We start from the raw sequence: 15,306 nt of genomic DNA on the forward strand, positions 1-15,306 counted from the left end.
CTCGACAACTCGTCAAACTCCTAGACCAGATACGTATCTTCTCCTGCTATTCTCAGCATTTGCCTGACCAACTTTCTCCCAGCCGCCCCCCTGTTCTCCTCATCACCGACTACAACCCAGGTGGTGCCGACATCATGGCTCTATTCCGCTATGGCTCACAATCCAAGATTATCTATACTCGTGAATTGGCTATCCCTGTAGCTTGGCTAGGCCTACGGTTCACTCAAATAGAGCAATGGGGAGTCAACGAATCTATGAAACAGCCATTCAAACCAATTGACACATCTCTTGCACTACGCCTAATCTGCAAGGCTAAGCAAAAAAAAAATGCAGGCCTACTGCTGGAACTAGAACTTCTTAAAGAAAAAGGATTTAAGGTAGAGCTACAGGCTTATATTCAACCCAGTATGGGTGAATTTTTGACCAATACCTTGGTAACTCAAATCAAACAAAAAAACTGGGTTTAAGTTTTGTAATAATAAAGATGACAAACCGTAGTCGTGCCTCAGTTAAATAAAAAAATATTTTTTTAATTTTGAAATTATAAATACAGATAAAAAAATGTTTTGATTTTTCTAATTATAAAAACATACAAAGCTAAGTTTTACGTTATATTATCAATTAATATTATTGATAATTAACATTACAATGATTTTATTTAAAAAAAATAATACGAATATTCGATAAATGTCTATTGTTTTTTAATTTAAATCACTTTTCATCATGCCAAATCTACTGCATAGATCATTACTGATTTTAAGATCTAAGTATTCTATTTCGCCCTTTAATAATCGAATAGGTCATAGTCATACTAGGAGATATCATTTGTCACGCGCTTATGCTGAAAAATGCACCGATGGTTCTGATTTGGCTTCAAAGTCGTCTAAGCATGCCTCTTCTCCAGGCAATACGAATTTCGATATGTTCGATGATTTAAATAAATACAAACCATTTCTGAACCGTGACTTTCTCAGTACAGAACAAGGTAAGGAGAAGGACTCTACCCATTCTGATAAAGATGCGTCATTTACGTTTTCTGATAAGAAAGTTGATGAGAAAATGGCATCATTGAATTTTGCCACTAGAGTATCTCAGCTTCGGCGTTCACTTCCAGATAAGCTTATACAGAATCCTTCGAAGCAGTCATCCGATAAAATCAGAGTGATAAGAGATTCTTTGGTGTTGGTGTTTTGCTTTAGTTTTTTATTTTCCTGCATGCTGAGGAGTAGCAACCAGAAGATGCAATACGACCAAGAGATAGAAGATTTGAGCTATGAAATCGTGGAGATGGAACAACTGATGGAACAAACGCGAGATAATTGGGAGAGATTTTTAGACAAGATAAAGGCGGAAGGTCAGATGAAGGGAGAGCAGGAGCCAGCGGTACCATTGAGTTGTCTGAGGCCTCTATTATCGTTTGAAAGAGGGGCGCGAGAGAAGGAAGTGATAGATTATTTATTGGAGTTACCATGGGATTTAGAGTCGTCAGGAGAGGAGGCATTGAAGAGTTTGAGTAAAGAGTTGCAAGAGAGGAGGTTTACGTTGTTCTAGGTTTGGGAGGAGAGAAAAACATAGGTTATGTATTTGAGAGAGGGAATGACTTGGAATGGACAAAAACAGGGATGATAATGTGGTGCAGTAGAAGAAAGAAGAGAGCCGCAGGTGTTTTTTTAGTACTTTGTTAAAAGAGGCCGAGTGATATTTGAGGAAGATAAAAATGACTGCGAATAGTATGTGAAGTGAGTGAGGGGTAGGTTAGGATGGGGATTGAGTTAGGCGAGGAAAAGAGGGGACTACGATATATGTATATATCATAGAACATTGGAAAGAGAAGAACTTGGGGTTTTTTGGAGGATAAGAAAAGAGCTTTTTATTCGGGTGCGGTAGTGAGAAGGTGATAGAGAGTGAGATAACATGGACAGAGGAGGATATTTAAAAAAGTTAGAGAATGTTTTATCGTTCTGTTTTTATTTGGTCGAGGTGTTCGATGACAGTTTGCATATTTTTTTGGTGAGTTCGGAGAACATTGATTAAGTGTTCTAATCCAACTTGTTGTTGCGCAAGAAAAGCTGAGATTTGGTTGAGTTCGGAGGTGCTTAGGGATTCGGCGGGAGTTCCCATTTGCAGAGAGGTTCTTCCCTCTTGAGCTTGTCGCATGCGGACACGGAGTGCCAGTTCGTTGAGTCGTCCATGAAATTTGTTTGGTTTTTGCAGTTCGAGGTAGTGATTGTGAAGTTTTTGTCTCCAGAGGTCTTCGTCTGGCTGTATAGCTAGACCATGGGCCTTTAGGACTTCGATTTTTGTGGAGACAGTTAATAGGCGGTGTCCTAGAAGCATGGACTCGCGTTTGAGTTCATCTAGACGGACAGCGGTATCTAGAGAATGTTTTTGGACGACAGAGGCTACAAAGGATTCTACCTCTGCCAGACGTTCCAGCTGAGCTTCGGTTTCCTTATCCTGAGCTTCTATGCGCTGCTTGAGTTCTTTGAAACCGCTTACTTGATGGGGGATCATATATCCTGGGTATGGGTTTTGTCGCATGGCTTGATCCCAGAGGTAGGCGTCGAAGTCCGGAGGTCGCTGATAGTAATGAATCTCAGCTGGATTGACGCAGTTGTAAAAGAAGTGCCGAAATGAGCAATAGGGACTCTTCGGATTGATGATCATGGAAATCTGCTGAATGCGTTGCTGAAGTGAGTTCAGAGTCATCATTGACGGGGGTTGATTAGGAGGTTGTCCTGGCTGAGGAAGGGAGTTAGGCGTTGAGCTAGAGAGCGTACTGGACGGCGCCCCGAATCCTGGCATACTCGTCTGAGTTGGTAATTGAGAAAAAGTAGGTCCGGGCGCAGCAGGCGACTGCCCCAGAAAGGAAGATGATGTGCCCATCATAGATCCCTGCTGATATGTAGTTCCCGGTGTCGAGGTCGAAGCAAACGATCTGTCTGTTCCGGCTAGCGATCCAAATCCAAATGTCGGTTTCTTGGACGAGGAGACGTCCGTATTCGAGATATTACCCCCCTGTGCAGGAAATACATTTGAAGAACCGGAAGTAGGAAATGTAGATTTCATCACATCTCAAAGCCAAAATGTCATCACTTGAGCAAAAGGAAAATACACAAAACCTATCAAAATAACCGCCTCTCTATTATGTGACAGTTACCACGCAATACGTGTTTCTATACTTATATATGTATTACACGCTTGCGGGTAAATCTACGGCTACAGCCCTGTCTTGGTTAAAAGAGAACCTGAATATGCTCAACACATATTACTAGAATGCATATATTCCTTCAAAAAAAAATACCAAAAATGTTATTGATATTCGCGACGCCAACACCTAGACCAGCCCTAGCCAAATCGGCAAAAAGCGGCTCTCGCACGAATGAGCAAATTTCCAATGCTCTCAGCGTACTATGCTGAGACACACAGCCACCATAGTAGACGCCCTCATTATGCAAGCGATAGACCATATTTCCGCACAGCAGCGAGACACAACGGTCGGTGCCTATGTACGTCGGCGATGACCAAATCAACGGTAATTCGTTCACTTAAATAACAGCTGATCTGAATAGTGATCAGCTTGGTAGCAACCAACTTATAACGGCGATCAGTCTATAGGTGTATAGTATTCAGATCGCGTATGCGATATATATAGCAATTGGTCTATATATGTGCGATCAATACACATATACAGTTAACTCATACGCGTGATAATCGATTTATACATGTAACAATCTATTACATCGTGTAGCAGTATACACTGTTGGCGGGTTAAATGTGTACATGTACAAGGAATAATAGCTAATCTCTTGCTGAGTACACATATACTGGAATTATAATACATTGTTACACATCACATTTTATATGTTGAGAACAAGCTGCATCGTTTGGAGGTACTTAGATGCATCTTGGACCAGATCCCATAGTTCCTGAAAGGCTTTAACATGTTGGTACGGTATATTTAATTCGTGGCAATAAATTTTGAATTCACAGACATCGTGGTACAATTGTAATTTCATTTTTTCCACATTGGGAAGTGCTTTTAGCATTTTGAGGTGGTGGTCTGGACCGACGTGGTCTAGAGGTTGAGAAGGGGGCTCGGTTGGGACAGGGGAGGATGTGTGTTTTTTTGGCTGCGGACTAGCGTTGAGAATTGAGTCGTGGCTGACTTTTTTATCGGTTTGCTCTAGTGTGTAGGCTTCGGTTTTTTGTTGAAATGCGGGGAGGAAGGTTTGCATTTTTTGGATGGAAGTTAGTAGTTTTTTGGCTTGCCCGTAGTAGAGGGAGAGAAATGCTTCTACGGCAGCGGAGAAAGAGGAGGAGAGCGTTGTACACTTGTTAGCGTCAGAGGCATTTTTATTTGTGCCTGCATCATCTATAGTGGTTTCTCCCAAGAAGTTTGCATCGGCCAAGCGTCTTTTCTGGTCGGCCAGAACCAGTGTTTTCAGTTCTTCAAAAAAGTGCTGTATATAAGGTGGAAGTAGGTTCACAGGAATGGCATCCTGAGCGAACAGGTAGGTATTTGCGATATTTTTGATCTGGGTTAGACAGTTGGCGCCGTAGTCTACGATGCGTTGTTCCAAGTGTCGTCGAACATAGGAGGTGGCGTGAAGAAGGCAGCGGCGGGCTTGAGCTAGATAGATGTTTTGGATGGATTCATATGTGTCCTCAGACACCAACTGTGCGTGCAACAGGCGATTCCATCTGACATGGGCCAGCGCGTGTGCACCGCAGAGGTAGTTGAGATCGTGATAGAGATGAACCAAGTGAAGATTGCTGTGTGAGCGTTCAGATTCTGAATAACTTTGAAGGCGAGCAAATATTTCGAGAGACAGTTTGAGGAGTCGGTAGGGATGAATGGGAACCACGTATTGAAGCAGCGTACAGCTTTGAAGAGCGTGAAAAAATGTCCAGGAAGTCGTTAGCATCGTGTGTGTACTGCCCGTGTGTATACACCGCTTGGTCCGAAGAGCGAGCAGGTGTTTGGAGTCCAGACATTGGTCTAGGTACTGGATTACGTGGTGGTGATAGAGGAGTTCGTAGAGAAGAATGCGCCACTGTTTTTTGAATACCTGACAAAGTGGGTGGCACCGTAGAGAGATGGCTTGGTCGATGGTATAGCAGGCGTGTTCTAGGCGCATGAGAAAGTATAGATAGGAGACATACTGTCGGTGAAAACTGCGCGGGTGACTGGGAGTGAAGATAGGTCCGGGGGCATGATGAAGGAAGAGTTGTTGAAAAGGGATCAGGATGGAGAAAAGAATAGGATGAAATTGGGAATTAGGCCAAAAGGCCGAATCAGAATCAGAAACCACACGCTCGTTTTGATGAGGTTCATCCGATTTTCTTTCCTGGTGATATTGGATCGAATTTTCTTTTGTTTTTATATACATAGACTGAAACAGCCACTGAGTGGTTGGCTGGTCCATCCAAGCCAGAATTGGGGCAATATATTTAATATAAACTGGATTGGAAGAAACCAAGGAAAAAATAAATTTATCGGTGTCTTTAGCCGTGTTGTCTTCTTCTTTGGTCTGTTCTTTCAAGGTATCCGACGAGGTTGTTTGAGCCGATGACTCATCAACGTCTTCATACTCGGATTCCAATAGGAACTCTTGGCTCGTTTCGAAATCTCTTTGGATCAGTTCGTTTATCTTATCTGCATTTTGCCATTTCTCTGCCACAAATTGGTCCAGTAACAGCCTTTCTAAATCGCGCGCTCTCCCAATCGATCTGTAGCATTGCAGGCACGAAGAGATCCTATCTTTGCATACCTGCGGACAGAGGTTATCAGAGTATTCGCTCGATTCTCCTCTGCTTTGAACGGGTGGCACAATTTGACCTACAGGATCGAACTCTATTTCGTGCGACGAAAGGTAGCTGAAGCTTGTCAAAAAGACCAAGTCTAACATCAGGACAAACTCATCAACCATCTTCGTGTATTCAACTTTTTTCACCTCAGACCAAGTCGTCGCCGAGCGGCCGCTCACCAATTCACTAGAAAAATTCTCTGTATTCAATGCTTGAGGAGGTGAAGGAGGTGGCTGAGCTTGGTGTCCAACGTCTGTTTGGTCTTCTGATTTCTCTGTCTTATCCAGCCTTTCGATTTGTATTTCTGCAAGCTTTTTGTATTCGTTCCATCTTAACAGAGAGGACAACATGTCGCTCAACATCTCTTTCCCCGTTCCAAAATCTACATTCAGCTGCTTCCTTCGTATACATTCGAGCATCTTCTTCCTCATGTCCCTCTTGCAAGAAAAGTATTGCTCTACTAAGGGCTCCTTCCCTCCCAGTTCCAACTTCTCGACAATATCTTCGTCGGCCCATATTCTGATGCGATTGAGCTGTTCATTCAACAGACGCCTTGCCTGCTTTAGACAATTGTGGCTCAGCCGAATGTATTCTAAATACTGCCTTTTCACTTGAATCTGACGCTTCGCATCTAAATTCCTATTCAGCGATTCGTACTGAGCGCTCAGCTTCGTTTTGAGGTGTCCCACTGACTCATAAAGCGAGCACAATTTGGGCTGAATAGGTCTCAGCATCTGTCCTATCGCCTCGGCATCCATATGAAGAGAAACCAGCTTCCGATAACTCGACGAAAGATAAGACGCCAGCAAGTGATCAATTCGATCCCTCAAACTCTCCAAACTCCGAAGTGAACCACCACTATCTTTGAGAGAGAAGTATACAATCAGAAGTCACTTCGGAACATCAACATTCACAAACCATCCCTAGCCTTTTCAGCGAGCTCCCTGCGTTATGCAATTTATGCACACATATGACACTCTCCGTTCCTTGCATACACACACGATAAGTGCGGGGTAGATGGGCGCCCTGTATGCACATGTGTTCAACAAGAAACGTTGGAACTGGCCCATTATCGTACCCGCGTTGGCGTACTCTTTACTCAGCAAGAGATCCGCCTGGCGTGACAACCTCTGAATTTCGATGTCTATATCGTGGTCCTGATTTGTTTCGTCGGCGTTGCCTTCGACTTGACCGGCAAGTACATCATTCATTATGATCGATTAATGCGCACGTATCTGATGAAACGTGTCAGCAGTTTGCGTCAGACTGCACACGAGAGAAACTGCGCTCGACAACAGCTTTTTCGGCATACATGCCAAATGAGGCGCATTCTTCAGATTTTTTTTTTGTCTCGTTGCCCCGTTGCGAGGCTCTGTACTGGTTGGGGCCAGCTTCTTCTAAAATTGATGGACCGAAGGAATGACCTTCTGCCTATGCGGCAAAGTCCCGGACGTGAGAGAGAGGCCCTCTGTCTGAGATGAACATATTTTTTTTATTTCCCTGCCGATCGCTTCTAAAAAAACAAATCACTTGTTCCTGCCAGTCGGTTCAGTGAATCCTACCATGGCAGATTTTCAAGCGATGAACGCTCAAGATGATAGCGTCGCGATGGATGAGCGTTCGACGACCATCGCCGAGCAGATTCGACTCTTGAAAAAATTGCTGTGCCAGTCCAAACACCTTTTGGGCTTGGAGTCCGAGCGACCGTGGAGAGCCAGCGGAAAAAGTATGGGAGCAGCGATGAGGAGGAAAGAAACGTCCTTTAGTGAAAACACATTGAGCGATGTAAGAGAGAAAACATGTGTGTAGAGTGTGATCGTTACTTGTGTTAAAAAAAAGTGTGTGCGTTTTATTAGAGAGACAAGAATTTTGTGCTGTGTGGTGCAATGTCGAAAATTATGGAGTAGGTGTGGTGGTTGATATCGCGCACAAGCGTGCGGAGGGTCGCTATGCGAGGCTGGTTATGTTTTCTGTGAGACTTGCAAAGAGGACTAATGTTTTATGTCTCGCGTGCGTGCACCATGGACGCGGGGTGAAAGAGTAGTTCATCCATTTACCCGTTTAGATGTGTTGGATCATGCATTCTTGTTTACGCATTCGATTTTGGAAATTGCCCGGATATTGAGGACATTTCAAAAATGGCTGAAGGACTCAGACAGCAACAGCGAAGCGAATGTCTCAATTCAGATCCAGAGGCTGCTTAAGTTTTTAGCAAATCAGAGAGACATGGAAAAATCACTGCGTCGGCTGACGAGCACAGTAATGACTTGCCAGGCTCAGGCGATGGCCTATCTAAGCGAGCGAGACGGGGGCTCCCAGCAGTGGACAAAATCGATTGAAAAGGGCGTTGAAGGAGAGTTAAAATCCCTGCAATCCGCATTTCCGTCCTCTGAAGACAGCGTGAACACGCTCATCAAGAATCTGGTGTATCGAATTCGCCTGTTGGTCGAATCCACTCTGGAACAGGCGAACGTATATTATGACCCGATATTGGACGATGATTCGTGCCACAAGATCACTATCAGCGCACCTGCTTTTTTAGTATATATAAGTCTGTCCGAAGACAGCGAGGTGTTATCTGCATCTATCGAAGACATATCATTTCAAAACATGCCGCAAGTGAGCTCGTGGGCAACGGTGTTGCTAAAGGCGAGAGAATTCAACTTGTTTCAGCGCCTGCTTCGACGCATGGACCAAATTCGATTTCAGCCTCTCTGTCGCCTCGAAAAGATGATAGAGAGACTCCGGAACGAGTCCGAAAGACTGGAGACAGATATGGAGACAGCAGGTGAAGGATTGGATGCAAAAAAAATGTTGAATTTTCTACCCAATACCGTTGTTCCATTGGGAGACATAGACAGGGAGTTGAACACAAACGCTCTGTTGACATGCGTAGAACAAGACCTGCAATGGATATCAGCTCAAGAGGTGAAAATAGGCATGAGCTGGGAAGAGAGACTATGGACACGGCTGGGATGGGTCATCCCAAGCCCCTATGGTCCTGTTGTCATGTTCTATATAGACCCTATTTTGATAGCTAAGGTAAGAAAAAATCAGAAGAATGATGTCTCTCCAACCGAAATAAATGAACATGTCTCTTCTTCTTCTAGTGATATAGATCCTACCGGCACCCGACCACCACCGTTTAACCCTTCTATAGACCTTTGTCCCTCCTTGAATGCCACTCTCCATTCATCATCCACATTTCCAGAATCCTCGTTCACCTTAGACCCAATATCTCTTCACCTCCTCCAACAACTCTGTCAAAGTCAAGAATATGATTGGCTCGGCCCCCACGACCCCCATCCCCTTACCCCCTATGACTCCTCGCCATATCGCGAACCCTCTTCCCCCCACACCAATTCTGAACCCGTCGACCCTCTTGTCCCCTCCAGACTCGCCTCCTTCCGCGTCGGACTCACCCTCGGCCCCATCCCATACAATGTTTTGTCTAACCCCCAAGACACATACATCACACACGTAGATCTGTCGACGAACGTGTATACACCAATTCCCGGCATTCCTCCGTTCTTCACTCTCAAAGATTTCAACCCCCGTGTTACTTGGAAACACATCGATGCCATTCCCTCCGGCCCCTTCTTCCAAAATCCCACCCTCAACTTCTCTCTCCAGCTCGCCCACCCTATCCCCGTTCACGCGGCTCTCTTCCAGCACTGCCTTACCATCGCCGCCTCTCCTTCTTCTATGGCCGAATCTCTCGCGCGCGACTTCCCTAACAACGTACACCTATCCGCGACCACCTCGAACCTGTTCAAAAACTGGTCACCCCCCATGTTCGCTCAACAAACCGTCATGCTCGACCAACTCCTCCATCCCCCATGGGCACACACCCCCCAGCACACACACAACATCCACCTCAACTTCAGCCATGTACACACACAGCAATACATTTTCGTACACAGCGCGCCTACACACGTCGTCATCGATCATCTCCCCTTCGTTCATCCCGCCCAACTCCAACCCTTCGTCTGGCTCCTGCGCCAACAACTCGTTTTCAATGCCTTGTACTTCTCTTGCCACGACAGGCAGGCCCTCCCCTCCTTCTTCAGCTTGTCCGCCTCTTCTTCCTCCTTTACCCGCACCGCCAAGCGCACCTATTCGGAGCTAGAGTCCCCTTCTCCCGTCTCCGACAAACCTGATCTTCTCATCGAAATTTCCAGCCTGGCTCACCCGAAATTCGGATGGCTACTCATCCTGTCTATCAACTCCCCTGTATCTCCTCGCCCCATCTTCTTCCTCACGCTTAACGTCCGCCTCAACGGTGTTATTCATGTCCAGCTGGAAAAAAACAGCCCATGCGACGCGGGCGCCCCAACGTTCCCCAAACAACTCCTTGATCAAAATCAAGCTCTTCTCCAAAAATACCTCAATTCCACCCACCATCTGCCCCTATCTCTGGCCAAATGGACCTTCAGCCCCTCCTTTCAGTCCATCTTGCAACTCTCTCCATAACTCCCATGCATACACGTCTAATAAAACCTCGCAATTTTCAAACTGCATGCCTTCGGTCCTTAGCCCTCATGCAACGTCCTCATCCCGGCCGCTCTCCTCTGTCAGCTTGAATCATAGCGTCATCGCGCGGAACGATCGACTCCGGGCAGCACTAGTCAATATGGCCCGCAAGAAGAACCATACACAAACGCGTGTATGACATTCATGCTCGTAGGGTATGCACACATGCAGACATCAAGTCTTCTCCGTCTGTTTTCGCTGCACACAGCCGCCATAGTTCACCCACGCCTAGTTTTTTACTGTACTGTACGTCGTGTATTACTGGAAGATGGGGTTTTCAGGGTTTTTGAGAAGGCGGTTGCATCTCCCTAAGACGGCTCTTTTTTTTTTTTTACAATCTGTCGAATGCAGTCTCAGCTTCGTTTATTCAATATTTAGATGTCTTCAAATGTCTCAAATTGAGGGTTCTGGTCTAGATGAGGTACATTCTGCGGTATCTCCCTCTCAAAGAAGCGGTATTTACATCAAGCTGAACGGACTTTTTTTTTCCTTCGGACGAGTAATTTTGCATTTACCACCTTGTGCCTCCTTGCAGATTCTATAGTCGTCTTCTTTAAGGCAGTCTCGGGTGCACCCAGGATGAAGCAACACAAGTTCGGGTTCAAGAAGCACCAGCAGTGGAGCGACGTCATCAATTTTCTGAGAGTGAAGGGGTTGAAACTGAAGGAAGAAGAACCGCTTGTATGTCTCTCCTCCTGTCGCGAGTCCAACGGTTTTAGCCCGCTCGTGCGCGACCGTATGGGCGTATATTTGGGTAAAGGGTGAACTGACAGAAAAGCCAGTATTTGTTCTTAAATTCGGCCTTTCAGCCGTCGCCTGATGAGATTTTGAGTGACATCTATCGCGTATGTTCGCCGATCGACGATGCATGGGTTCAGAGATGCTGAAGGTGGGGTTGTTCGCGTGGGTTACTGATAACGCCTGATTTCCTCGCGAAGGTTTTTTCCACTAATCAGGAGATCGTAGTTCATTACGCACTGGTCCAAGCGTGGTACGTTAGATCTGTGTGCGCGGGGTCGAATCCGGGTTCAGGATTTCAGTTGCTAAGCGGTCTGAGTCGAAAAGGGGCTGAGGAGGCGGAGTTAGGTGCAGGTGTTCGTTAGAAAAGTGCGCAACTCAAGTCTGAATGACTGCGCATCCCTCGCCAGTGGTCTGAATGCACGAAACTACAGATAGGATGCAGTGCCTAGAGGAATGAGGAGGCGTTTTTTTTGTATAATACATGTACAAGAAGCAAGAGCAAAGCTCTTGGGACTTTCTTCCCCACGAAAGTCCAATAGACGCTTTTCGGCTTTGCGTTTTTTTTTTTTTTGCGTTTCTGAGTGTGTTTTGTATTTATTGTGGTTATCGTTGCGCCGGTTGGACGACGAGCGCGCGCATCATGGAAGAGACATCTAAAACAGTTCCGGCGACGATTCTGCGAGTAAAGCGCCCGGCCAATAGGGCTTGTCCGGAAGTGATAGGTTTGTACCAGATATAGAGGTGATTGTTATATCAGCGCCGCGACGTGCACGTTCCCGTAGCTGGTTCGAGGCTGTTGTTTTTTGCTCGGGGCGTTGCGGGTGCCCACATGCCCAGATCGTGGTTGGCATGTGCGCGCGATGCGTTTTGGCCGTGGGGGCGTGCGCATCGCGTTGTTTTGCCGCGTTCAACTGACAGAATTGCGAACAAGTTTTAAGGGCTAAGGTTCCGAAGAGGGGAGAAGAGAGTGATGTCCGAAGGGCGATTGAAGCGTTGGATTTGTCTGGGGATACCGGCGCACTTGAGAGGAACGAGTTCGTCGAGGGGGCGGAGCCAAGAGACATGTGGTGCAAACCATTTGTATTGTTAGGATCTGAGGATGGCAGACTCGAGGGGCGGTCGACGGAGAGTTTGCTTGGTCGGTTTCAAGCGGGAGAGGTGGACGAGAGTTATTTGGTCAAGCAGGCGATTACACACATATCTCAGTCCAAGAGGAGTGAGCGTTCCGTTGACGAGGCGCCGCGGTCTAGCTTAAAGGAATCAGAGGATGCGAACATGGTGACTCACGTAGTCAAACGCACCAACGTCCATTTATCAGAGCCTCCGGCCGAATTTGTTAAGTCTCGGAAGATCAACATTCTGGATTTGGTTGGAGAGGAAGCGCCTATGTCCCCGAGGTCTCCTGAGAAGCGCGAGAGGTATCCGGAGATTTTCGACACCCAAACGACGTGGAGCTATGCAAGGGAAGACGGATTCTTCACCGATTATTACGTTCTTGGCGAGGTGTTGCCGGAAGAGCTTACTCGCAATTGTCCGGCGTTCACGTACGTTGAGCTTTTTTTTTTTTTCTGTCGGTTATTCGTTTCTCCCTAACCCGCGTTTTCTAGAATAACCTACGAGAGCTTCCGTCAGGGGATTCTCAACGAGACCACCCTGAATAACGAGTACGACGGCAGAGAAAGTAGTTCCTCTACGGACACCTCTGAAGACTCTTATCTAGACTACGGGGAGGAGGACAGTTCGTTGTCCGAGCACGACGGTTTGTATCGGAATTCCTTCGGTTACAAGTCGGAGAAGATGTCCTCCTTCAAATACGATCCAGAAAGCGCGTCGGAGACGACGTCCTCCTTCGAACAAGATCCAGAAAGCATGTCGGAGTCGGACTACCCGTATTTTCGACTCCAATAAAATCTGAGAAAAAAAAAACTCTAAATTTCGAAGTCATACCTACATTACGTTTTAGTACAGACGAGGGGCGCCTTCCATGTGCGTGCGCTACGCCTCTCTGAGTGGGACGTCCGAGAAGACCTAAAAAAAAAGGGAGTGAGAATGGCGAGCGCGTTTGACGGCTTTTTCCGCTTTTGTGAAACTTCTTCGTACCTTTAATGTGAACTTGTTGTGTTGGTTGGGCTCGAAGGTGCACGGCATGACGCGAATGAGTTGGTCTCGCTCGAAGTTCAACTCGAACTCTTCGTACACGTCCTGAGAGTTCGCCCATTTTTTCGTCGAGTCGACGATGCTCGTGCCGCCTTTTCCGAGGAGGATGTAGTAGCCTATGCCGAACTCGCACGGAGTGCTGACACACTCTTGGTAGAGCTTGAGAGCGCGGTCGCCTGACTCCTGGGAGAGCGCGACGGCGATTTTGATGGGTCCGCTTGGCACGGTCAGGGAGAAGGTGGGGTTGGACGTCCAGCTCGCGTGAGGAGAGGCGCCTCCGGACGAGCCGACGCCCCATTCGCCGTCGAAATGAAGTGTATAGGCCCAGGGACGAGTCGGGTTGGATTGAATAGGTGCTTTTTCCTCGAAAATTACGACAATGGAAAAGTGCGCGGGGAGGCTGCAGACCTGCTTTGACGCATACGGAATGATGAGGTAGATGCAAGAGGAGCTAAACATGTAGGAGAGGGATGAGGCGGTGTTCGCGATAGCAACGACGCGAGGCGTCCAAGCGGGCTCCGAGTGTTCGTCTTGTGTGGCCTTGACAACGACGAAGGGTATGAGAGCGCTCAAGATAATGACTTGAGCGCCCTTGTGAACGGCTCGGACCGCAAATTGCGTGCTGAGAAGAGGATCTTCCTCACAGACGCCATCAAGCACTATTTTTTTCATATTTGGATAAGCGAATTCTCTCAAATCGTGAACGCCGTAAACTTCTTTGAAGTCTTCCATGGCGCGTTGAGAGATGCTCATTCTTCTAATGGCCTCCCATACCTGGTTTCCGTTCTCGTCTCTCACGTTGGCACTGGCGCCGTACTTGAAAAGCGTCTGAAGCACAGCCACTCGATAGCGGTCCGAACACGACCTCAGCGCAACCATTAGCGGGGTGCGATCGCTCGAATCCAGCACATTCGTATCTGCACCCGCCTTGCAAAGCAATTCCAGGACCTCCGCGTGCCCGCTCTTTGCCGCCACGTGGCACGCTGTTCGGTCCTGGTCGTCTTTTGCGTTGACATCTATTTTTTTTTCTTTCAGCAACAACTTCATCATCTTCTTGCTTCTATTCTTCTTGTCAGCCGACGCCGCCAAATGTAACAGCGTCTCCTTGTTCACCGTCTTCACCTTCAAACACTCCCCGTCCGTCTTATATATGAGTTTCTTGGCGTGCCAAACCTCCCCGAGCTTGACAGCTAACTGCACCAAGCTGTCTCCTTTTTCGTCCACGCAGCTGCTCACCCAAGCCGGGTCCTTCTCCACAATCAGGCTCAGCCAATAGTTCCTTTCGCCCTTCGACAGGAGATAGTGCGCCATCGAGTTGAATTCTTTCAAATCCATCCCCGTCCCAGGCTTCATGTACTTGGTCTGTACGCGCAAGCGGTACCCCGTCTCCTTCCCCCTCTTGTTCTTCACGCTGTACCATGCGTCGCGAGGATACTCGTCCTCCAATCCGCTCAATTCCCACTCCACCACTCCCTTCCTCTGCACCACCTTGATCAATCGCCCCCTCTCGTACAACACCATCCTCAACTTCTCCACCACCCTGTTCCCCTGCTTGTCTGTGGGGACCGTCAGCAACCCGCTGCTCCCCTCCCAACCACCTCTGGACCACTTACTCCTCCACCCCTCCTTTTCTTCGTCAAAACAACAACTCACCATGTACTCGCAATTCTTCTCCTTCTGGCCCTCCCAAGATACCGGATTCACATACACGCACACCTCCATCGACTTCAACTTCTCTTCCAAATTCTTGTATCCATACATCCCCTCGCCCTCCTCCCTTCCCAACAAGTCCTCCCTCTCCGCATTCCCCTCCAAACTCTCAACCATCTCCTCGTCGCTCAACTCTCCCTCCTCCTCGGTGCAAACCTCCCTGTCGTCTTCCTTGCTCATAGTCTTTTCTCAACAAATGTGCTCTTTCATCTGTACACATGCGCTGCATTATGAACACCCAGCCTCGCCCAGCCCGCTTTCCACCGCTTCCCCCACACTCCATACACTACTCTTTCCCCGCTCGAGCGCTCTCCACCCCCGCCAACTCGCGGTCTCGTGCACCATCAAGCGCCC

At 47.4% G+C, this 15,306-nt stretch overlaps 3 protein-coding genes across 5 annotated transcripts; 1 reads left to right on the plus strand and 2 right to left on the minus strand.

The window, feature by feature from the left end:
• Positions 1-776: 776 nt before the first annotated feature.
• LOC126323280 (uncharacterized) lies at positions 777-3,250 on the minus strand. 2 transcript variants are annotated; one of them, XM_049994665.1, is made up of 2 exons: positions 1,678-3,250; positions 777-1,547 (listed from the first exon to the last, which is right to left on the minus strand). In XM_049994665.1, the coding sequence occupies exon 1, from the start codon at positions 3,067-3,069 to the stop codon at positions 1,954-1,956; it is 1,116 nt and encodes a 371-aa protein (XP_049850622.1). In that variant the 5' UTR covers positions 3,070-3,250; the 3' UTR covers positions 777-1,547; positions 1,678-1,953. The 2 variants fall into 2 exon arrangements, with proteins under 2 accessions (XP_049850622.1, XP_049850623.1); XM_049994666.1 differs by having other exon boundaries at positions 777-1,296; positions 1,388-3,250.
• A 7,449-nt stretch (positions 3,251-10,699) lies between these two features.
• LOC126323278 (uncharacterized) lies at positions 10,700-13,071 on the plus strand. 2 transcript variants are annotated; one of them, XR_007559423.1, is made up of 6 exons: positions 10,700-10,799; positions 10,880-11,025; positions 11,127-11,189; positions 11,283-11,335; positions 11,410-12,629; positions 12,693-13,048. XR_007559423.1 is itself a non-coding variant. In XM_049994663.1 (4 exons), the coding sequence occupies exons 3-4, from the start codon at positions 12,148-12,150 to the stop codon at positions 12,991-12,993; spliced, it is 783 nt and encodes a 260-aa protein (XP_049850620.1). In that variant the 5' UTR covers positions 10,700-11,025; positions 11,127-11,189; positions 11,283-12,147; the 3' UTR covers positions 12,994-13,071. The 2 variants fall into 2 exon arrangements, 1 of the variants encoding a protein (XP_049850620.1); XM_049994663.1 differs by having other exon boundaries at positions 10,700-11,025; positions 11,283-12,629; positions 12,693-13,071.
• Positions 12,991-15,223, minus strand: LOC126323277 (uncharacterized). The gene is made up of 2 exons (XM_049994662.1): positions 13,186-15,223; positions 12,991-13,113 (listed from the first exon to the last, which is right to left on the minus strand). The coding sequence occupies exons 1-2, from the start codon at positions 15,130-15,132 to the stop codon at positions 13,081-13,083; spliced, it is 1,980 nt and encodes a 659-aa protein (XP_049850619.1). The 5' UTR covers positions 15,133-15,223; the 3' UTR covers positions 12,991-13,080.
• Positions 15,224-15,306: the final 83 nt, after the last annotated feature.

The sequence above is a fragment of the Schistocerca gregaria genome, unplaced genomic scaffold, assembly GCF_023897955.1.
Source record: "Schistocerca gregaria isolate iqSchGreg1 unplaced genomic scaffold, iqSchGreg1.2 ptg000855l, whole genome shotgun sequence".
NCBI lineage: Eukaryota > Metazoa > Arthropoda > Insecta > Orthoptera > Acrididae > Schistocerca > Schistocerca gregaria.